The sequence below is a fragment of the Furipterus horrens genome, unplaced genomic scaffold (assembly GCF_987537825.1).
Source record: "Furipterus horrens unplaced genomic scaffold, mFurHor1.1.pri manual_scaffold_2, whole genome shotgun sequence".
Classification (NCBI taxonomy): domain Eukaryota; kingdom Metazoa; phylum Chordata; class Mammalia; order Chiroptera; family Furipteridae; genus Furipterus; species Furipterus horrens.
In genome coordinates this window covers 81,937,808-81,960,671 of record NW_028327172.1, presented here as the reverse complement: position 1 = coordinate 81,960,671, position 22,864 = coordinate 81,937,808, and the positions used below count along the sequence as shown (strand labels likewise).

The following is a 22,864-nucleotide window of genomic DNA, read 5'->3' as shown; positions in this document are numbered from 1 at the left end:
GTAATTTTGTCCTTCTCTAAATCCATTCACTCACTAACTAAAACCAGTAGTAAATACTACTAATTCTATCCAATTCTTAAACATATTACTTAGTACTTTTCAGATAAATTACTTTCATAAAATTTGAGTGCATTACATAATGTTAAAGTTTGTAGAGAAGACCACCCTAGTCATTATTTCACCAATTTTTATACATAGGTGCTTGTATATTATATATCTACAATTTAATAACTATTCACATTTATATGTGTGTAAGCAACTGCACCTACCTGTTAAGTAGCCACCAACTAAAAAGGATTTGGGGTTAGCTTAATTTGAATTAAGTTTTTGCAACTGGATTTTTATTTCCTGATTCTGCTACCATAAATATTTGGCCTTAGCAGACTATGCTAGAAAAATTTGAGTCCGTTTTATACCTCTGAGCATAAACTTATAAATACCCTTCTATACACCAATGACAATTATGATCCAACCCACCTTCTTTGGAGCCCTAACCATAACTTCCCTCAGGGACCCAAGGTACTCCTGAACTCTGGAGTAGGGCCTTTTAATAATTTCTGTGGTATAGATCCCCTTCATGGGCAATCTGATAAAGTTTGTGAACCCCTTCTCAGGTAATGTTTTTATCTACATAAAATTAAGTACTTAGGATTATAAAGGAAACATATTAAAATAGCATTGTGAAAATTTTTTCAAACAAATTCTAGTATAGTGCATATGTGCCTCTTTATTAACACATTAAATAACAAGATCTAGCCCTGGCTGGTGTGGCTCAGTGGATTGAGTGCCAGCCTGCAAACCGGTCACTAGTTCAATTCCCAGTCAAGGCACATGCATGGGTTTTAGGCCAGGTCCCCAGTTGGGGGCACACGAGAGGCAACTGATTGATGTATCTCTTGCACATCGATGCTTCTCTCCCTCTCTTTCTCCCTCCCTTCCCTTCTCTCTAAAAGTAAATAAATATTTTTTTAAAAAATAACAAAATCTATTTATGGGACTAATAACTTCCATATATTTCAAAGTAGGAAGAGTTTAAATCATGTATTTCAAGATCTCTGCAACTATTACAACATAATAGGAAATCTGTATTTTTTAAGTATATTTTATTGATTATACTGTTATAATAGTTTCAATTTCTTTCCCCCTTCCTCCCCTGTGCCCAGTACCCCCCTCCCTCAGCAATCCCCTCCCCTCAGTCCACGTCCATGGGCCGTGCATACAAGCCCTCCAGCCTCATGCTTTCCCATATTATTCTTTTTTTTATGATTAACTAATTAATTATTTTTTTATAACAATAACAAATAACAATCCCCCCCCCACTTAAGACCCTTCATAACCTTATAAAGGACCATGGGCGAAGGTCTTATGCTCCTCTAGCTGCTTCAAGCTGGGCATGGTCATTGTCCTACCTACCCTTGGGTCCAGAAATCCCTAATAAGAGTGGGGTGTGATGGGGAGGGTGATCTTCCCACATGGGGAAGGATCTTGCAGACTCCAGATCAGTTGGCTGTCCCCAGACAATGGCGTGCTTGGTTTAACAGGCTGGCATCCTTGTATTCCAGCCACTTAGTTTAGCCACACCATTGAGTCTCAGGAGGCAGCAATGCAGACAGGATTAAGTGAGGCCTATACGTACAGATAATCACTCAGGTAATGAGATCATAGGCTAATGCCCTTTGAAAACAGAAAACACATGTTAATTTATGCAGCATAACCCACACCAGTCTCTAAATCTGTAAGACTGTCTTATTGGAAAGACATCTAGTTACAAGGCATTTGACATTCTTCTTGCCTGTAAATAAAGCACCTTTGATGATGCCACAGACTTGGTTTAACTTTCAAATGAACACAAACTTCACATGAAGAGAAACTTTAAAAATGGTTAGCTGCACTACTTTATAGTCTACCACTGAGCATTGTGACTTTCCTCGAATCACGATTTTTCTCCTTAAGATTACGCTCCTTGTCATTAAAGGGATTGTATTAAGTCCATTTTTAATTTATCCTGTTTATTTGCATAAATACTACAAGTGCAGCAAATGATCACATATGATCTTTAAGTCTGGTTTGCTGGAACTTACATTAGGAATCCTTAGGGTGACTTTCAGTCTGCCATTCGGGGCACAGGAGCTGAACCACATACCTGCCATTCAGCTGTGCCTGTAAACACTTGTCTTTTCCAAGTCTTTCAGGTTTTCCATTGTGCCTTAAGGTCCCTTCTAGCCATCTTTCAGGAAAGCAACCTTCATTTCTTCCCTGGAGAGATTGCCATGGGCTGCACAACCAACCAAGGTACAAGGCCTTTTCTCTCGTGTGCTTTTACTACCTTCAAAAGTCAATCCTAGTTTCTCAGGGTTTTTTGGTAACAACCAGAGCCCAAGCATGTCTCTTTTAGGCATGACATTCCAGTCAAAGTCTTGGTCAACAAAACCTCTATTAACAACTGGTCTTACTAATTTTATGCAAAGAAACTTATGTCATTACTTACTTCTTGAGAATGCCAAATTCTGGAGGAATCAGGTAAGGAGAAAAATATACAGTGTGAAGGAAAATCCTTGTCCTTCTAATATTCACTAAAATTGCATTTCCATTCTTTGTATTTTCTTTTTCCCCCACTAAAATATTTTTGTTTGTTTGTTTTTCTATTACAGTTGTCTCATTTTTTTTCCCTATTGCTTCCCTGCACCCTGCCCACCCCTACTCCCACAGTCAGTCTTCACCCAGTTGTTCATGTCCATGGGTCATTTATACATGTTCTTTGACTAGACCCTTCCCCTTCTTCTGTATTTCTATTAGTGACTACTATTGTAGTAATACTGTGGTTTGTTTCCTATAACATAATGAAAGGAACTGCTAAATTTTAATTAGAAGTTAGAGAAAATAAATACAGGGTGTGGCAAAAGTAGGTTTACAGTTGTGAGTACATGAAACAGTTTATTTTTGTATTATTATTTATTAATTATTGTATTATTTTCCATATGAACAACTGTAAACCTACTTTTGCTCCACCCATATGTATTTTTTTCCCATCCAAGTTCACAAATTTCCCAGATTTAGAAGCCCTGATACATAGACATAGGTCTGAAAATATATACGCCATATAGGAGGGGGTTGGAGTAGGCTGGAACAGGGGGAAAAAACAAAATTTGACATTTTCAAGTCCTATATTATTTGATTTTTCAGCAGAAATTTTGCATTTATGTACTACTTCTGTAAAAAGCATAATATCCAGATTCTAGATAAAAAACTGCCACTGCTCAAGGAGAAAGAGGGCCCTCAGATGCCTTATCCCTTCAGCCTCCTCTTGCTCACCCCCACTCCCAGGTGGAAGCACCAAATTTATCATTACCTCACCTTTATCACTTTGATAACAAACCTTTGCTCTCTCACACACAGGAACCCATTGGTTATAAGTCAGATAGAACCCATCTCTAGTTAAAGACAGGATTAGGTTGTTTCTGGCATCTTATATTTATATTGATAATATAATACAGTTCAATAATAGGGCAATAATTCAGTTCAATGATGGGTCACTTATTCACTCTTTGTAACATTGTTTAATGAAAAAATGCTTTCTAGATACCAACTACCTGATGGTTTGCAAGAGAAGGTTTGAACATGTATATTCATAAGATGAAGACTCCCGGCATTTATTAAATGTCTAGAGTGTTTGTCAGCATACTTGGTGGTACACTGGCTTCTGAGTTTGGAGGTAGTAAAAGGCAGCAAGGAATAAAGATTCCTTTTGTGTAAAAGGAACAATCATTATCTTTTAACAGATGACCCTTTGCTTTCATTAGGAATAAAAATGGCTGCTGAACCAGTAGAAGATAATTGCATCAATTTTGTGGAAATGAAATTTATTGACAACACACTTTACTTTGTAGGTAAGTCTAAAGCAATAGAGGGTTCAGATAAATAAATGTATTCAGCTAGAAAAAGTGTTGTGAGATAAACTATTAAGTGACTCCTTACTGTCATCAAATTCTATTTTAATGCTAATGATATTCTTCTCTGGAAAAAAAAGAAATTGAGTTTCTAGAGCTTAACCATAATATATCCAAGATCTCAGCACCTTGTCCCATCACACAACCTGGCACTATAGTTAGCAGTAGCCTACTTTCAAGGTGGCAGCAAGTGCACATCATGAAAATTCCATAAAGTTGGGTGCATTCAGAGAATACAATGTCCCAAAGAAAATTTGCAAATTATATAAGAGATACCTTAAACCTAGAACTCTGTGAGTTAGCTATATCATATAATGTAAATATATTTAATAAATACAAACATATCCTTACAATTAGTCTTCCATAGGCTATTTGTCTTCATTTGAAAGCTTCATTGAAAATCCTGATTTTATCCTTTATTTTAAGAATAAAATCTATCACTTTATAAAATTTCTTTTTAGCTGCAAATTTTTACTTATAACCCTAGATCTAGGTTTCATATATAATATTTCTGATGGGGCTACCAACAAAGACTGTCACCAGTAAGACAGGGGTTAAAGATTGGGGAGTGGCAGGAAAGAGTAATAAAAGGTAAGGTGAGAGGAAATTCTGAATTCAAGTACAAAATTTAACATATTTTGTTTCTCTGTTTTTCCCTTTAGCTGAAGATGATGGTAAAGTATAAATTTACTTCTCTTCTTTTGCAAAAGTAAAAATAGCTCCTTGAGTAAGCATTCCACAGACACATCTATATCACCATTCTCAGCTGAGAGAAACTGGTACCAATCTATTTGAGAAGCTAATCTTCCCTCAAAGGAATGTGGACCCAATAGTACAGCCTTGGAATAAAGTTGACCATAAAGGATAAAAAAGAGAATCTCTAGAAAAATTGTTTCTCTAGCCCTGACTGGTGAGGCTCAGTTGGTTGAGCGTCTTCCTGCAAAGCAAAAGGTTGCCAGTTCAGTTCCTGATCGGGGCACATGCCTGCATTGTGGTTTCAATCCCTAGTCAGGGCACATGCGAGAAGCAGCAGATCGATGTATCTCTCTCACTTCAATGTTTCTCTTCCTCTCTTTCTCCCTCCCTTACCCTCTAAGAATAGATCAATAAAATCTTTTTTAAAAGAATTGATGTAGGACCAAAAAAAGGGGAGGGGGTGCCAATTAAGAAGCTGTTGTAGTCCCTATAAGAAATTAGGGGTGGGGGACTTCCAGCCAAGATGGAGGCCTAGACAGACACACTGCATCTCCTTCCACAAGTAAGAAGGATTACAACTACCTCAAAACTAGAGACAACCAGAAGTTCCACAAAACTGAGCTGCATGGAAGTCCAACAAACAAAGATATAAAGAAGAAATACTCATCCAGACAGGTAGGAGGGGCGGAGCCGGGGGAGAGAGGTTGCGGTGTGGTGGTGGCAGCAGCAGGCCAGCGGAAAGTGCAGACACATGTTTTAAAAAGTACGGAGGGACACCTGGGAAGCACTCCCAGCACCAGACCAGACCGCACACCTCACAGTTCCAGTGCCAGGGAAAATAAAGCCTCATTACTTCTGACTGTGAAAACAAGTTGTGGCAGAGGAAGAAACTGCCGGTCCCTCAGCAGAGTCACCTTGTTTAAAGGGGCCTCACAGTCCTAGAACATCCGCAGACCCACCCACTCTGGGAACAAGATCCAGGGCAACAGCTAGTGAGGCACCAGTCACATACAGAAGGGGGAGAAATGCCTAGAAAAGGGGCAAGTGCTGAGCAGGCAGCATTGTTCCCTCTCATACCCCTCCCACACACAGCACCACAACGTGGTGAAACAGGTCGCCCTCTACTGACAAATACCTAAGGCTTCACCCCTTACAATGTAACAGGTGCAACACCTCTACTAAGACACAGAGGCAAACAAACACAGGTGCCTGTCAAGATGAGGAGACAGAGGGGTATGGCCCAAAAAGAAGGAACAGATCAAGGTTCCAGTAGAGAACTAAGTGACAAGGAGATAGGCAACCTAACAGATGAGGAGATAACCAACCTAACAGATGTAGAGTTAAAAACACTTGTGATAAAGATGCTCACAGGCTTGACAGATATGCTTAAGTATGGCAAATGCATAAGGAAAGAAGTGAAGACTATGCTAAATGAAACGAAGGAAAATCCACACAAAACAAATGGTGAAGGGAAGGAAACCAGGCTTCAAATCAGTTATTTGGAATATAAGGAAGAAAAAAACAGCCAACCAGTACAGAATAAGGAAACAAGAATTGAAAAAAATGAGAAGTTTAGGAACCTCTGGGACAACTTTAAACATACCAACGTCTGAAACATAAGGGTGCCAGAAGGAGAAGAGAAAGAGTAAGAAATTGAAAGCTTATGTGAAAAAATAATGAAGGAAAACTTCCCAAATTTGGCAAAGGAAATAGTCATACAAGTCCAGGAAGCACAGAGAGTCCCAAACAATCTAGACCCAAAGAGGACCACACCAAGACACATCACAATTAAAATGGCAAAGGTTCGACTTCCGGCCAAGATGGAGGCTTAGACGGACGCGCTAGGTCTCCCTCTACAACTAGAGAGGAATACAACTACTTCAAAACAAAGGATAACTAGAAATTCCAGAAAATAAAACTACACGGAAGCCCAACATATGAAGTTATAAACCAGCGGCGCCCTTTGGGCAGGTAAGGGGAGCGAAAGGGGGCGGTGCTGTTTGCGGTCGCACCTGGGACAGCGGCGGGGAGAACAACCCCGGCTGCAGTCGAACCCCCGGCAGCTCGCGACCCCAACGCTGGGGAAAGCAGCCACCACATCGCCTTGAACAGTGAAGCCCAGGGGGGGCGGGAGGACGGATCCCGGTCTCCTAGCGGAATAACTGTGTGAATCCATCTTGGACCCCCGCCCCCAAAGAAAGCGCCACAGGGCTGCGAAATAGGTCGCGGACAGGCACCGGTCGCTGGATTGTGACGACAAAGCACCACGGCACAGCAAGAAAGGCTGCCGAACGGCGCCGGTCGCTGGGTCATTACGAGTACACAGGCACTGCCCCCTACAGCCAGCCCAAGAAAACAAAACGCATCTGTCAAAATGAGGCAGACAACTATAGAAATCCCGGTGGCACAGCTCACCAGGCAACAGATGGAGAACCTGACAGATGAACAGATAAGAAACCTGTCAGATGCTCAGTTCTGGGCCATTGTTATCAGGTGGCTTACAGAATTCACAAAAGATCTGGAAAAAGATGAGAAAGAAGCGAAAAACACTCATAACGAAAGGAACAAAACCACATACGAGACAGATGGTGAGGAAAAAAAATCCAGAGTTCATTTCAACAAACTGGAATATGGAGAAGGAACAAGCAGTCAACCAATGCAGGGAGAGGAAATGGGAAGCAACGATGAGAGGATCAGAAACCTCTGGGACAGCTATAAAAGGCCCAACATAAGAATCATTGGTTTGCCAGAGAGCGAGGAAGATGAACTAGAACTTGAAAAATTGAGTGAAAATATAATAAAGGAGAACTTCCCAGACTTGGGGAAGGAAATAGACTTACAGGTCCAGGAAGCACAGAGAGTTCCAAAAAAACTGGACCCAGGGAGAACCACTCCAAGACACATTATAATCAAAATGTCAAAAATTAAAGATAAAGAGAGAATCTTAAAAGCAGCAAGAGAGAAGAAAAGAATCATGTACAAAGGGGTCCCAATTAGACTATCAGCTGACTTCTCAAGGGAGACCCTGCAGGCAAGAAGGGACTGGCAAGAAATATTCAAAGTAATGAAAATCCAAAACCTACAACCACGAATACTCTATCCAGCGAAATTGTCATTCAGAATAGAAGGACAGGGAAAGTGTTTCCAGGACAAAATAAAACTGAAAGAGTTCATTAGATCCAAACCACTGTTATATGAGATGTTAAAGGGACTGGTTTAGAAAAAGGAGGATCAAGACAATGAAATCTAAAATGAAAACTGCATCACAAGAAACAACAGAAGCTAGGGAATTGAAACAAAGGCAAACTAAACAGGCAACGAGAGTGGAAAAAGAACTATAGGTACGGGGAACATATTGGGGGGAGGTCAACAGGGAGGGGGAATGGGGAGAGGGAGGGAGATGATATAGGAATTAAGGATCATGGTAGGAGGGAATGAAATAGACAGAGAGAGGTTGAGAAGAACTGTATGCACAACTAATGGACATGATCTAAAAGGGGGGGACAACTGGAGGGAGGGGGGCCACCGGGTGGAGGGGAGCAGAGGGAAGGGAAATTGGCACAAATGTAATATTATAATCAATAAAACACATTAAAAAATAAAAAAAATAAAATGGCAAAGGTTCAAGATAAAGAGATAATCTTAAAAGCAGCAAGAGAAAAGCAGACAGTTACCTACAAAGGAGTGCCTATTAGACTATCAGCTGATTTCTCAAAAGAAACTTTGCAGGCAAGAAGGGACTGGCAAGAAATATTCAAAGGATGAAAAACAAGAACCTACAACCAAGATTACTCTATCCAGTAAAGCTATCATTTGGAATGGAAGGGCAGATGAAGTGCTTCCCAGATAAGGTAAAGCTAAAGGAGTTTATCATCACCAAGCCCTTATTATATAAAATATCAAAGGGACGTACTTAAGAAAAAGATCAAAACTATGAACATTAAAATGACGAGAAACTCACAACTATCAGCAACTGAATCTACAAAATAAAAAACAAAATCCAACTGAGCAAAAAAAAAAAAAAAAAAAAGAAAGAAAGAAAGAAATTGTGGGAACATACATTAAGGCAGGCACAACTGGTTGCCCATGAAGAGTTGTGAATGAATTTTAGAAATACTTGGAAGAATCCAAGTACTTTCGGGTTGGACTTGGAAGGCAATAGAGAGAAAGATGATGCTTGTGTTTCTCACTTAGGTGATTTGTACCATTCAGTGAAATAGAAAACAGAAGAGGAAGAGCAGGTAAAGTGGTATGCAGAGAAAAGAGGAAGATAGATGATGGATTTAGTTTTGTATCTTGTCTGTGGGACATCGTAGCGGAAATGTACAGTAGACTCTTGGACATAATACTTCTGTACCCAGGATGAAAATTTTGACTGGAGATACAGCTATGGGGGCTTATGTATAGAAATGACATCTGAAGCTATTAGAATAAAAAAACAAATCAGAGGAAATGCAGAGTGGAAAGTAAAAGCCAAGGACTAAACTCAGTAGAATACCTGTGTTTGAGGATGCAGTAAAAAGAGAAGCTAATAAATAAAAGAGAGTAACTCTGGAGGAAGAAGAAAAATTAAAAGAATGCCATAGAATCCCAGGAGAGATTTTCAAGGTGGAGGTACAGGTAATAGGCACTGTGTTGAATTTTGCAGCCTTGATAATCAATGATGGGAAAGCAACTATTATATTTGACAATAAGGAGTTGATATTGGTAAAACAAGATTGGTAGAAATGGAAGCAAAGGCAGACTGAAATGAGTAAAAGAGTGAATGGAAATGAGGGAATGATACAGTTCTTGCCAGAAGCTCCACTATTAAAAGGAGAAACAAGGCTAGCTACTGAGTAAAATATGATTGATGGAGGAGTTTTAAATCTCAAAATGAAAAGAGCTTTGTGCTTTTCCTGATTATAAAAATAATGTGTTATAAATAATTCAGACAATGAAGAACATAAAAATAAAAACATGAAAATGACCTAGAAATAATCATTACTATCATTTTGATGTAATATTTCTATACTTTAAATATATATGTGGGCAAAAGTAGGTTTATAGTAGAGAGCATGTGAAACAGAGAGCTTATTCCTGTATTATTTATTAATTAGTATATTATTTGTATTACAACTATAAACATACTTTGTCCTTACCCTATGTGTATGTGTGGGGAGGGGTGTAATGCTATACCTAAGCTTCTTTTTCTAGTTTAATACATGGACATCATTTCGTGGCAATGAATAATTAGTTATATTAAATTCCTGATATTCCATAATAAGAGCATATCAGAATTTATTCGATCAATCCCCAAGTTATGGACATTTAAATTATTTCCAGTTTGTTATTAACAGTGCTCCCATAAGCATTCTTGTAGAGAAATATTTACACATTTTTCTGATTGCTTTTTTGTTTTGTTTTGTTTATTTATTTATGTATTACTTTCTAAATTTTATTGATTACAGCATTACAACTGTCCCTATTTTCCCCTTTGTCCTCCTCCACCCAGCAACCCCCACTCCCTTAGGCAGTCCCACACCATTGTTCAGGTCCATGGGTCATGCCTATAAGTTCTTTGGCTACTTCATTTCCTATACTGTACTTTACATCCCCATGGCTATCTTTTACTACCTATTTGTACTTCTTAATCTCCTAACACCTTCACCAGTTCCTTCCCAACCCTCTCCCACCTGGCAACCATCAAAATGCTCTCCATATCCATGATTCTGTCTGTTCTTATTTGCTTAGTTTGTTTTTTAGATTCAATTGTTGATAGATATGTATTTTTGCCATTTTATTGTTCATAGTTTTGATCTTCTTCTTAAATAATTCCCTTTAACATTTTATATAGTAATGATTTGTCAATGATTATCAGGGCAGTCTGCTCTAAGAAATCACCCAGAGACCACTGTGAAAGCAAGTAACTGGTTTATTGAGGGAACAAAATGGGGAAAGAGGTTGAGGGGAGAAGCAACTCCTGGACCAACTCGAGGGCCCATAGCAGCAAGGGAAATGGGGGAATGGTGACTCTTGGTCCTCCTCGTGGACCTGTAGGAACAAGGGAATAGGGGAATGGAGACTCCCAGTCCTACTCATGGGCCTGTAAATAGCCTGTCTGGACTTCTGCAACCACCTTTTTTATACTTGTCAACCACACACTTTGGTGAGGGTGAGTTTGCTTATCAACATATTCAGTAGGTCATTTGCATCTCATTGCTTTTCCCTCCCACCAGGTTAGTTAACATATTCTGCTGGTCCAGGCTAAATCCATTAACATATCCTGTGGGAACAGGCTAGGTCCATCAACATATCCTGGGGGAGCCCTGGCTAAGGCCAGGTTGATCAACATATACCAAAAGTCCAGGTGTGTATACTAGCTACCTCCATGTTCTGACAATGATGAACTCCTTTAGCTTTTTCTTGTCTGGGAAGCTCGTTATCTGCCCTTTGATTCTAAATGATAGCTTTGCTAGATAGAGCAATCTTGGCTAGAGGTCCCTCCTTTCATGACTTTGAATATTTCTTGCTAATCTCTTCTGGTCTGCAAAGTTTATTTTGAGAAATCAGCTGACAGTCTTATGGGAACTTTCCTGTAGGTAACTAATTTCTTTTCTCTTGCTGCTTTTAAGATTCTCTCTGTATTTAACCTTTGACATTGTAATTATGATGTGTCTTCAAGTGGGCCTCTTTGCATCCATCTTGTTTGGAACTCTCTATGCTTCCTGGACTTGCATGTCTATTTCTTTCACCAAATTAGGGCAGTTTCACTCATTATTTTTTCAAAAAGGTTTCCAATTTCTTGCTCCTTCTCTTCTCCTTCTGGCACCCCTATAATGTGAGTGTTGGAATACTTGAAGTTGTTCCAGAGGCTGCTTCCACTACCCTTGTTTTTTTAGATTCTTTTTTCTTGTTCTGATTGGTTGATTTTTGCTTCCTTATGTTCCAAATCATTGATTTAGTTCCTGGCTTCATCCACTTACTGTTGTTTCCCTGTAAATTGTTCTTTATTTCAATTAGTATGTCCTTCAGTTCAACTGGATCTTTTTTATGCTGTTGAGGTCCTCACTAAGTTCCCTGAGCATCCTTATAACCAATGTTTTGAACAATGGATCTGATGGGTTGTTTATTTCCATTCTGTTTAGTTCTTTTTCTGTAATTTTGACCTATTTTTTCATTTGGGCCATGTTCCTTCATCTCCTCATTTTGGCAGCCTCCCTGTGTTGTGTCCTGTAGGGTCCAGTGGCACAGCCCCCCTCCCCAATCACTCAAACTGTGTACTTGAGCTACACCCTCCATGTGGGCTGAGTACACCATCCTCTTGTAGTCGATCCTTGATTGCTGTGGCAGGTCAATGGGAAGGACTTACCCAGGCCAGTCAGCTGCAAGGACTGGCTATTACCACTGACCACCAACCTCTGCCTTCTGTGGAAGATCAGCTGTGTAGGGGCATGGTGGTGATATCCCTATGTGGTCCATAGCTGTTCACTGGGTGTGCAGGCCCTGGGTAGTACAGGCCAAGGTCAGCCCCCACCTGTGCTCTCTGCTTGGGGCCACCCTGCATGAGCTATAAAGCAACCTGAGATGGCTGCTACTTGTGCTGGGCTGGAGATTCCCAGGTCAAGCCAAGCTGTGAATCTAGGCTGGCTGCTGCTAGTGTTGGACCTGGGCCATTAGCTGTTGCTTGTTTGATAGAATTTAGAAAGTTGTGAAACATGAGCCAAGATCAGCCTTTCATATGGAAAAGTCACAGTTAACAGTTTGGGTGGGATAGAGTCTCAGGTGATCTCCAGAGTGGGGCAAACAGTGTTATCCAGGTTTACAGAATCTCAGATATGGCACCTGCCTGCTGACTCTGTGACTCTGTGGCTCTGTGAGGGGAAGAGCTCAGAAAAGTGACAGTGGCCTCTGCCTGCCTTTGTGTTTGGGAGAAAGCTGTCCTCCAGCTCCTGCCTTGATGCCAGACACTTCAGTTCCTCCCTGTATGACCCTGGTGCCTTTCAAGCTGCTTCCCTGGTGGTGCTGGAGTTCAGAGGGAGTGCATCTGTGTAAGTCTGTGTGTGGGGTCTTTAAGGGAAACTGCTTAGGACTACAGCAATTTCTTCCACCTACTCAATCTCCACTGTTTTTTGCAGCCAGAAGTTATGGGGATGTATCTTCCTAGCACTGGAATCCTGAGATGGGGGGGTGGGAGGAGAGGCTGGGAGGCCTGGTGTGAGGCTGAGACTTCTCACTCCATGATATCCCTCCCAAATTTTTACCCACCACGCAGGGATGTGGGACCAGCCCATTCTATATCTGCATCCCTCCTACCAGTCTAGATGGATATAGTTTCTTTAACTCTGTAATTGTCAGACTTCCATTCAACTCAATTTCTGACAGTTTTGAGTGATGGTTGTTCTATATTTTAGTTGTAATTTTGATGTGGTTGCCTGAGGAAGCGAACCATGATTACCTGTGCTGCCATTTTGACCAGAAGTCTTTTATGATTGCTTCTATAGGGAAAAAAAATCAAGAAAATAGAGTTTCTGGGTTAACGGAGGAGAGGGGATGATTGGTAAATCAAGATTTCAGGAGAAGCTGCATCAGAGCACAGATAAGGTTAGCCTTGAATACCAGAAAGGGCACCTCTTCTACATTCTCCCTTGGGACAAGAGGGATAAAGGAAATAACTAATGGTGCCACACTTAAATGTAAAAATGGAGTAGCAGGAAATCATTTATTGAAAGTGAAAGCAGAGATGATGGTTGGAGATTCAGAGGAGAGTAAGGAAAGTTTGAAATCACAGCTAAGGACTATGGAAAATAGTGCTGAACTGTAAAAAGAAGAAGAAAAGTATTGACAATTGATGTGTTTATAAAGGCACAAGTTTGTGCACTTGTATAATTGTTTACCAGTGGCAGCCAGTAGCCAGGTTGAGAGTTTTGGAGCAGAAAGACAAATGAACAAATGAGTTAGAGACTGGAGAGGCTGGCAAAAGTGTAGATAAAATGATGAACAATAAGGTCCACACTGCATAGAGAATGAAGGGAAGACAGGATGGTTAGATAGGGAGTAAATGCCTTTTTATCTTTTTTATTTTTTAACTACATTTTATTGATTATGCTTTTACAGTAGTCCCAATTTTTTCCCCTTTGTTCCCCTCTGCCCAGTACCCGCCTTCCCTCCAGGAATCCCACCCACCTTAGTTCATGTCCATGGGTTGTACATATAAGTTCTTTGGCTTCACCCTTTCCTATATTATTCTTAACTTCCCCCTGTCTATTTTGTACCAACCAATTATGCTTCTTAAACCCTGCATCGTATCCCCATTTATCCCCCTCCCCCCTCCCAGCTGATAACCCTCCAAATGATCCCCATACCTATGATTCTGTACCTATTCTGGTTTGCTTAGTTGGATCTTGTTTTTATTTTTTAGATTCGGTTGTTGATTGTTGTGAGTTTGTTGTCATTTTTATCTTCATAGTTTTAGTCTTCTTTTTCTTAAATAAGTCCCTTTAACATTTCATATAATAATGGCTTGGTGATGATGAACTACTTTAGCTTTACCCTGTCTGGGAAGCACTTCATCTGCCCTTCCATTCTAAATGATAGCTTTGCTGGATAGAGTAATCTTGGTTGTAGGTCCTTGCTTTTCATCACATTGAATACTTCTTGCCAGTCCCTTCTTGCCTGCAAGGTACTGGTAATAGGTACCCCTTTGTAGGTAACTCTCCGCTTTTCTCTTGCTGCTTTTAAGATTATCTGTTTATCTTGAACCTTTGGCATTTTAACAATGATGTGTCTTGGTGTGGTCCTCTTTGGGTCGAGCTTTTTTGGGGCTCTCTGTGCTTTCTGGACTTGTATGTCTATTTCCTTCACCAAATTTGGGAAGATTTCCTTCATTATCTTTTCACATAAGCTTTCAAGTTCTTGCTCTTCCTTTTCTCCTTCTGGCACCCCTATGATTCAGATGTTGGCACATTTAAAGTTGTCCCACAGGTTCCTAAACCTCTCCTCATTTTTTTCGATTCTTGTTTCCTCATTCTATACTGGTTGACTCTTTTTTTCTTCCTTATGTTCCAAATCATTGATTTGAACCCCAGTTTCCTTCTTTTCACCATTTGTTTTGTGTGGATTTTTCTTCATTTCATTTAGCATAGCCCTCACTTCTTCCCCTATGCGTTTGCCATACTTAAGCATATCTGTCAAGCCTGTGAGCATCTTTATCACCAGTGTTTTTAACTCTACATCTGTTAGGTTGGCTATCTCCTCACCTGGTAGGTTGGCTAGCTCCTTATTTGTTAGGTTGGCTATCCCCTCATTGCTTAGTTCTCCCACTGGAACCTTGATCCATTACTCCTTTTGGGCCATACTTCTTTGTCTCCTCATTCTGACAGGCTCCTGTGTTTGTTTGCCTCTGCGTCCCAGGTAGAGTTGTTGTACCTGTTACATTGTAAGGGGTGAAGCCTTAGGGATTCGTCAGTACAGGGTGACCTGTTTCACCACGTTGTGGTGCTATATGTGAGGGAGGGGTCTGAGAGGGAACAATGCTGCTTGCTCGGCACTCACCCCTTTTCCAGGTACTTCTCTTACTTCCATGTGGAACTGGTGCCCCTCTAGCTGTTGCCCTGGCTGTCGTTCCCAGAGTGGGTGGTTCTACAGATGTTCTAGGACTATGGGCCTTTCAAACAAGTGGATTCTACTGAGAGACTGGCAGTTTATTCCTCCACCCCAACCCCCACTGGTTTGGATAGTCAGAAGCAATAAGGCTTTATTTTCCCTGGTGCTGGAAACAGGAGCTGTGTGGTCTGGTCTGTGGCTGGGAACACTCCCCCAGGTGTTTCTTCCCACTTTTTAAAATATGTGATGGCTCTTTCCACCGGCCTGCCACTGCCACCACACCCACCACACCTCGTCCTCTTCACCCAGGCTCTGCCCCTCCTACCTGTCTGGATGAGTATTTCTTCTTTATATCTTTGTTTGTTGGACTTCTATGCAGCTCAGTTTTTCTGGAACTTCTGGTTGTCTCTAGTTTTGAGGTAGTTGTATTTCTTCTTAGTTGTGGAGGGTGATGCAGCATGTCTGTCTAGGCCTCATCTTGGCCAGAAATCCAGGAAATGCCTTTTTAGAATAAGGAGGACTCAGTGAAGTTTAGGAAAGTATAAAACAACTAGGATTAGAGATTATCATCAGAAAGCAGAATACCTGAATTTAAAATTTCAGAGGTAGAGCATCCTGAGTCATAACAAGGAACAGTGTGCCTTTGGAAGTGGGTTTAAAAAACTGTGAAATTTTATCTCAGCTGCTTCTGTAGCAGAAGATTGTGATCAGTGGTTATTGCAAATTGAAATATATAGTATGCATATTTGTAAATTTAGAATAAAACCTTATTTTTCAATGAGATTTAATGTTTGTTCTAGAAAACCTGGAATCAGATCACTTTTTCAAGCATGAACATAGATTGTCAGTCGTACGAAATATAAATGACCAAGTTCTCTTCATTTCCAAGAAAAACCATCCTCTGTTTGAAGATATGACTGATGCTGACTGTGCTGGTATTAACAGGGTGGGGATTGACTGTGGGAGTTGGGGTAGAAAAGGGGGTGTGGGGCAGGGGAGAGCAACAGGGGGGAAATTGGGACAACTGTAACTGAATAATAATACAATTTTTTAATTTAAAAATAAAAATAAATATATTTACAAACATAGACATGACAAGCTACTTCTTATTCCATTTTAATGCTTACATTTTTCTATTATGTTTTTCTAGTCTTTAAATGAAAATTCATAGCGGTAGTAATAATTTCACTTACAAGAAACTTTATAGGGTATCCAAAGTTTTTAGTTGAAATGAAAATTGATACAATAAAGATATTGCCAGGGGTTTGAAAGAGGACAAAAAGGGTAAAGGAGGTCAAATATGTGGTGATGTAAGGAAAATACATTTCAGGTGGTGGGCACAAAATAGAGTATACAGATGTTGTATTATAAAATTGTACACCTGAAATTTATATATTGTTATTAATTAATGTTACCCTAATAAGTTTAATTTTTAAAATGTTTTTAAAGATATTGCTAGGGGTCTTGCTACTCTGGGCCCACATCTGGATCACCAATTCTTTCGTCGTAATTGCATTAACTGTATAAGACCTCTATAGAGTTGGATCCTTAATACCTGCTGGTTATAGCTGAAATTGCTGATAACATTTTCAAAACTCAAAATTAAAAATAAATACACAAGCATTTCAAATAAGTCTGTCTTCAACCAGAAATTCAGATTACCTTAGAAAAATGAATAAATTTACTGTGATTTCCAAGGTATGAATTCCAAAAATCAGAGTTTAGGCAGAGTTGAAACAGTGAATGTGCTCTATTGAAAAATAGTTAGCATAATGTTCTCCAGGTCCATCCATACTAAGTGAAATAAGCCAGTTAGGGAAAGACAAACACCATATGATTTCACTCATATGTGGAATCTAATGAACAAAATGAACTAACAAGCAAAATAGAGACAGACTCAGAGATAGAGAGCAGGATGACAGCTAAGTGGGATGGGGCAGGGTAGGGGTGGAGGGACTGAACAAAAAGGAAAAAGAACTCATGGATGTGGTCAACAGTGTGGCAATTGCTGGCAGGAGTGGGTAGTATAAGGGGACTAAGTGGTAATGGAAAAAAATACAATAAAAAGATACTGAATTTTTACCTTAACAGATAGATTTCTAATACTCTGTTTAGCATTTAAAAGTTAAAGACAATCTTCTACAATTCAGAATATCTCTTGAGCACTCATAATGTGCTGCTTCTGTGTTGTAATACATATTTGTGTTTTAAAGAATGTGTGAGCAGCTGCATATAGTCTCCAACTAACTGGCTGAATCTCAGAGTGTGGGATTAGTTGTGGGTCTACTAAGGATTATCCTTTGGCTAATTTTCATAAATATTGATTTGCAAAAATTCTTATAACTAGTGCTCTCATTTATTAATGTTTATTGCAGGTAATGCACCTCGGACTGAAATTATCATATATATATATAAAGATAGCCTCCCTAGAGGCTTGGCAGTAACCATCTCTGTGAAGTGCAATAAAATGTTTACTCTCTCCTGTAAGAACAAAATTATTTCCTTTAAGGTAAGACTAAACCTAAATTTGTTTTAGTCATATTTATGTAGAAAATTATAAAACCTAAATATCCTCAGTTCAACATTTTGTCTAGAACAAGAATGGCAAGAAGCCAAGAACCATTAAAATTGTTACTAAAACTTGTCCAACTCTTTAATCTATTGTGACATCATGCTTTTTTCTAAGTCTGCCATAGGGAAGAAGAGGTACAACCTTTGTTTCATAACCTGGCTCTTCTGAATAATCAATCTATAGATAAATAATAATATAGAAGACATATATGAATTACTATACTTATTAAAGAATTGCATGACTTTCCCAAATAAGTTTTCCTAAACAAAATAAAGCTAACTATCATTCTGTAAACCCTCTACATACTTTGTGAATTATGATGATGATATTTTAACCGTTAATTGTTTCATTCCTGCTTCTTGGCTGCATCCTTCAGCTTTCAGTTGATGTATGTTATTTTTAATATAAATCTAAGTGAATAAAATTAACAAGATGAGCCGTAAAAGCAATGGCATAATGTATCTCAAAGCCAGGTATAAATTATTTCTGGCCACTACTTTTTTTTTCTCTATTCTCCTTTTTTTTTTTCTCTTGAAGAGTTTCTGAGAGGGAATTTGCCAGTAAAATACTGCTGTGGGAACTGAAGGTTAGTGTGTGACCTTAATGGACATGCCAAGGGGCAACTCTAAAATATAATCCAAGTAAAATTAGTATGTATGCCACAAATAGAGCCTCCAAAAAAATCCCTTAACCATCACCTTCCAACCTGAGTGCCACCCTTTTGGGTGACAGTTTAGAGTCCCAATTCTCTGTCCTGACAAGCAGGAAGCTTAGTTTTCATAATGGCTTTCCAGACCTGGGAATGGACTAGCAGGGTGGAGAGCATTAAACATGTTGTCACTTAGCAACAAATCAGAAGGGAAGGAAGGAGACAACCCAGCTCAATCCATGTATGGTAAAGGAAAACTAATTCAGCTGCAGAGGCAGATTCAGAACCTGGGATGATCCAGAACTATAAGTGGATTATTATTGAGAGAGACTGGGGAGTGTTAAAAAAGATGGAAATAATGTTTGTCATATAGTAGGAATTGGGTCTTATCCAGGTTTAGAGGATCCTGAAGCCTACACAATTTGGGCAGGCCTTTCAAAGAAAGAGAATGTAAAATTGCCAAAGGCATAAAGTTGACAATTTATTTAGAATAAGAAAGAAAAGGGCTTTAGAAAAGACCTGTGCACATTTGGGTTGGGGGAGCTCTGACATTTAAGCTTCATAGCAAATCTGCTTCCAAAAGGAACTCGGTAAATATTATTAGTTGGAGGAAGGGAGGGAAGGAGGGAAAAAGGGCTAGTTTTAGCTCATGTTCCTTAATTCGTTTCCCCCCACTAATAAGAATCTTAGCAATGATTATAAATACAGACTAAATTCTACTATAGATAATAAGACACAACTGGTTGCCATTATGTGCTCACCTTTCAGTGTTGGTTACTGGCTATTAAGTCCTAGTGCTTATGGTTACCCCTGTTTTCTTTGGATAAGAACCTTCTTGACACCAACAGGTTTCATCAATAAGTTACTGTTAGTGTCTGTTTCTTGTACAGTAGTCCCTCTCTATATTGCAGTTCACTTATTGTGGCCTCGCTGTATCGCGGGATTTTTAAGAATATTATATTTAATTATTTATCGCGGGTTTTTTGCTATATCGTGGGATTTTGTGGTACTATATACATATGTTGTTAAAGCTACATAGGTTTAAGGATGTAGAATATGTTTAAGAACATAAGTAGTGTTTATAAAAGTGTGGAAAAGGTTAATAAGGGAGTGGGAAAGGTTAATAAGGGACTGGGAACAGTTTATAAGTGTGTGGGAAGGGTTTATAAAGCCTTAATATATATATAAATACTAAAATAAGTGTAAGGTTCCTACTTCATGGATTTTCACCTATCACAGGGGGGAGTGGGGGTGTCCAGAACATAAAACCCACGATAAGTGAAGGAATACTGTATATACATCCAGGCATGGTCTGGATTCTCTCAAACTTGCTAATGCACTTGGAAGAGGGGAAAGAAAACCCAGATGTTAGGTTATGGCGGAGGTGCCGCACACACCCTAGACTCGGTTGGAAGTTGCTCTGTCCAGCAGAGGCTTCGTGACCACGGCGGAACAAACTTTTACCCAGGACATTTCATTATGTCTTGGGGAAGGAAGGTGGCTGCCTCTCTAGTGGAGAACAGCAATTAGACCTTCTTCCCTCATGTCTTTTATTGAGGAGGATACACATGAGACATACAAGGTCAAGATTCATGAATCATCAATAGTTTGGAGGCATTAGGATTACAGTTGACAGTAACAGATTACAAGTAACAGTACAGAGGGCACAGTGACCAGTCTGTGTCAGGGTCTATCAAACATCTTGACACCACACTGGCAGTAGGTGCAAGGTTTCATACATTCCTTGCTAGAGATTGTTTATGTTACATAATGATAAAGAAAGCAGAGCAAGTTCTAAAGGATAATAAGCATTCTTTAAATCTAATTCCCACAGAAACCCTCTGAGTGGCTTTTGATTATGTTCCATACACAGCCTTATGTTGACACTTAAAAATAAGCACAGCCGGAATGCCAGCAGCAGTCATGCTCAGGCCGGGGCTACAATTCCCTAAACCACGAGGAGCGGTTCCCTACATTACGTCAAGCATAATTTCTCTGGGTTGATATTCAACCCCTCCTGATGTAAACAATCTTTTAAGCCCTTTGGAGCATTCAAATTTCATTATGTAGATCTGTTTCCACATCCATTTACTGTGCACCTTCCCTATGATGGCTAAGAATAATCAACACCAAAACCAAAGAAAGCCACTGCCCCAGAATTTCCTTGTCCCTGTTCTGAAATGTCACATGAAATTATGATTAGAGATCAGCTATTCTACCTATCCATACACTCACTTTCAACAACAACTTCTCATGCTAGGTTTGAACTAACAGGTTTATCTCCCTCTTACTTTCCTAGGGTTTCTGAAGTTTTGTCTAAGGGCTATTTCTCACTTACACATTAGAGTAGGTACTAAATTGGCTCCCCAGCATAAGGTCTCTTCCTAAATTCTGGGATACTGTAGACAGCTGCAGAAATATGTGTCCATGGGAGAACTAGTTTATACTGTCATCAATTTAGGACTCACACTTGATAAAGGACAAAAGTTAAGAGTTATGACTATAAATTCCATAATTGATTGAGAAGTTTGGAAGCACTGAAACTTCTTTCAGGTGTTGTAGGAGGAAGCTGGAATACTGTTTATATTTTGGATCTGGAGGTCTCTCCTTCAATCCTTAGTTAGGATCATGAGACTTTTTGCTACCATAGGGCCAAAATGAAGTTCAAATGTCTACTGGTTCCAGAATTAACATGAAAAGAACCTTGGGTGGTCCTTGGATTTTCTAGTCCATCTTGAAAAATAGTTATGATACAATTTTTTTTAAAGTGTAGGCAGTACTGTCAGTTAGTTGACCAGCAGGATTATAGTTTCAAATGACCTAGCCATCCTGGAGAAAACCCCATTCTGTGTCTGAAAGATGCGGAAATCAGAATTTAGCCTTGCCCTGGCTAGGTAGCTGAGTTGGTTAGAGCACTGTCCTGATATACTGAGGTTGTGGGTTTGACCCCTGGTCAGGGCATGTAGAAGAATTGACCAATGAATGTGTAAATAAGTGGAACAACAAATCCATGTTTCTTTGTCTCTCTCTCCTCCATCCTCTCCCTCTATCTCAAATTAATTTAAAAAAAAAAAAGAAAAGAATTTGGCCTTCCAGGACAGAGCTCAGCCAATAAACTATCTTGAGAATAGAAATTCAGGACTATTATGGAACTGGAGTACTTGGTAAGGAAACATCAAATGCTGCTGACTAAACTACTATGGCAAGGTTATACAGTAATCAAGGACTTAGCCTGAGAACAATGTAGTGGGTCTGTTTACAGTAAGTTTCAGGTCTAGCCTCCACTGAAGAAAGGAAGAAGCTGAGATTCCTGCTACTTCTGCCTTTCTCACAGTTGGCTCACAAACTAGAGCTAGGCTAGGCCTATGGGTGGAGGTCATCAATGTCTTTAGCTCTGAATGATTAGAAAAGACAGGAATTGACATTAGCCCAGAAAGGTTGTGGTCTTTGTTAGAATTGACTCCATCTTCAGCAGATAAGAACTTCACTCAATGGGAGAAGAGAGAAGGAAACTGTATGATTAACAAATTGGGAAAAACTAGAGACCTAGAACTGAAGGTGCATTTCATGGTGGGGAAAGCCAAAGTGAACATGGATAATAGGAGATTAAGAATTAAGAGGGAGAGGAGATCAGTATTCTTATATTCAGAGATTTTTTTAAATCTTAACTCATGATAATAAAAACTTCTTTAATTCTGTGCAGTAATATAATTCACAATAAACTGCACATATATTCTAATTTTTCATGTCCTAAAAATTAATATTTTTTTCTATAGGAAATGGTTCCTCCTGATGATATTAATGATGAAGGAAATGACATCATATTCTTTATGAGAAGTGTCCCAGGACATCACAATAAGATACAATTTGAGTCTTCATTATATAAAGGATACTTCCTAGCTTGTAAAAAGGAAAATGATCTTTTCAAGCTCATTTTGAAAGAAAAGGATACATGGGATGAATCTGTAATGTTCACTCTTCAAAATAAGAACTAGATATTAAAATTACATTGTTTGGACTTCATGGTTTTTTCTTTCAGAACCTATAATTGTAGTAATAAAATAAAATGTATAATGGTCTCAAAAGATACTACTAAGAAATGAATAATAAGTGTTTACAAAATTGAGTTGATTCCCCCTTATCTAGATGAGTAAAATATTTGCAAAATGTAAAAAAAAGAATGCATAGTTTGGAAACACATTCTATCTTGTTAATTGGAACATAAATCATACTCAATAGGAGTGTTTTGAATCTTTGGGGCTATGCTGAAAAATATTGATATTTGAATTTTCTAATTGTTAAGAATATCATTAAAACCATCAATATTTTGCCCTGGCTGGGTGGTTCAGTTGGTTAGGGCATCACATCCTATACACCAAAAGTTTGCAGGTTCAATCCCCAGTTGGGGCTTGTATG

General features: G+C 39.3%; 1 protein-coding gene across 5 annotated transcripts in view; it reads left to right on the top strand.

Annotated features, from left to right (window-relative positions):
- IL18 (interleukin 18) overlaps positions 1–22,466 on the top strand; it is an 84,043-nt gene extending 61,577 nt beyond the window's left edge. For 2 of the 5 annotated variants that reach the window (XM_090265940.1, XM_090265941.1), the window contains 5 exons: positions 3,801–3,887; positions 4,610–4,621; positions 16,028–16,162; positions 17,603–17,736; positions 22,225–22,466. In XM_090265940.1, coding sequence (XP_090122066.1) covers positions 3,801–3,887; positions 4,610–4,621; positions 16,028–16,162; positions 17,603–17,736; positions 22,225–22,443 — 587 coding nt within the window. In that variant the 3' untranslated portion in view covers positions 22,444–22,466. Of the gene's footprint in view, positions 1–3,779; positions 3,888–4,609; positions 4,622–16,027; positions 16,163–17,602; positions 17,737–22,224 lie in introns of those variants that run through there. The other 3 variants (XM_090265942.1, XM_090265939.1, XM_090265943.1) reach the window with 3 other exon arrangements.
- Positions 22,467–22,864: the final 398 nt, after the last annotated feature.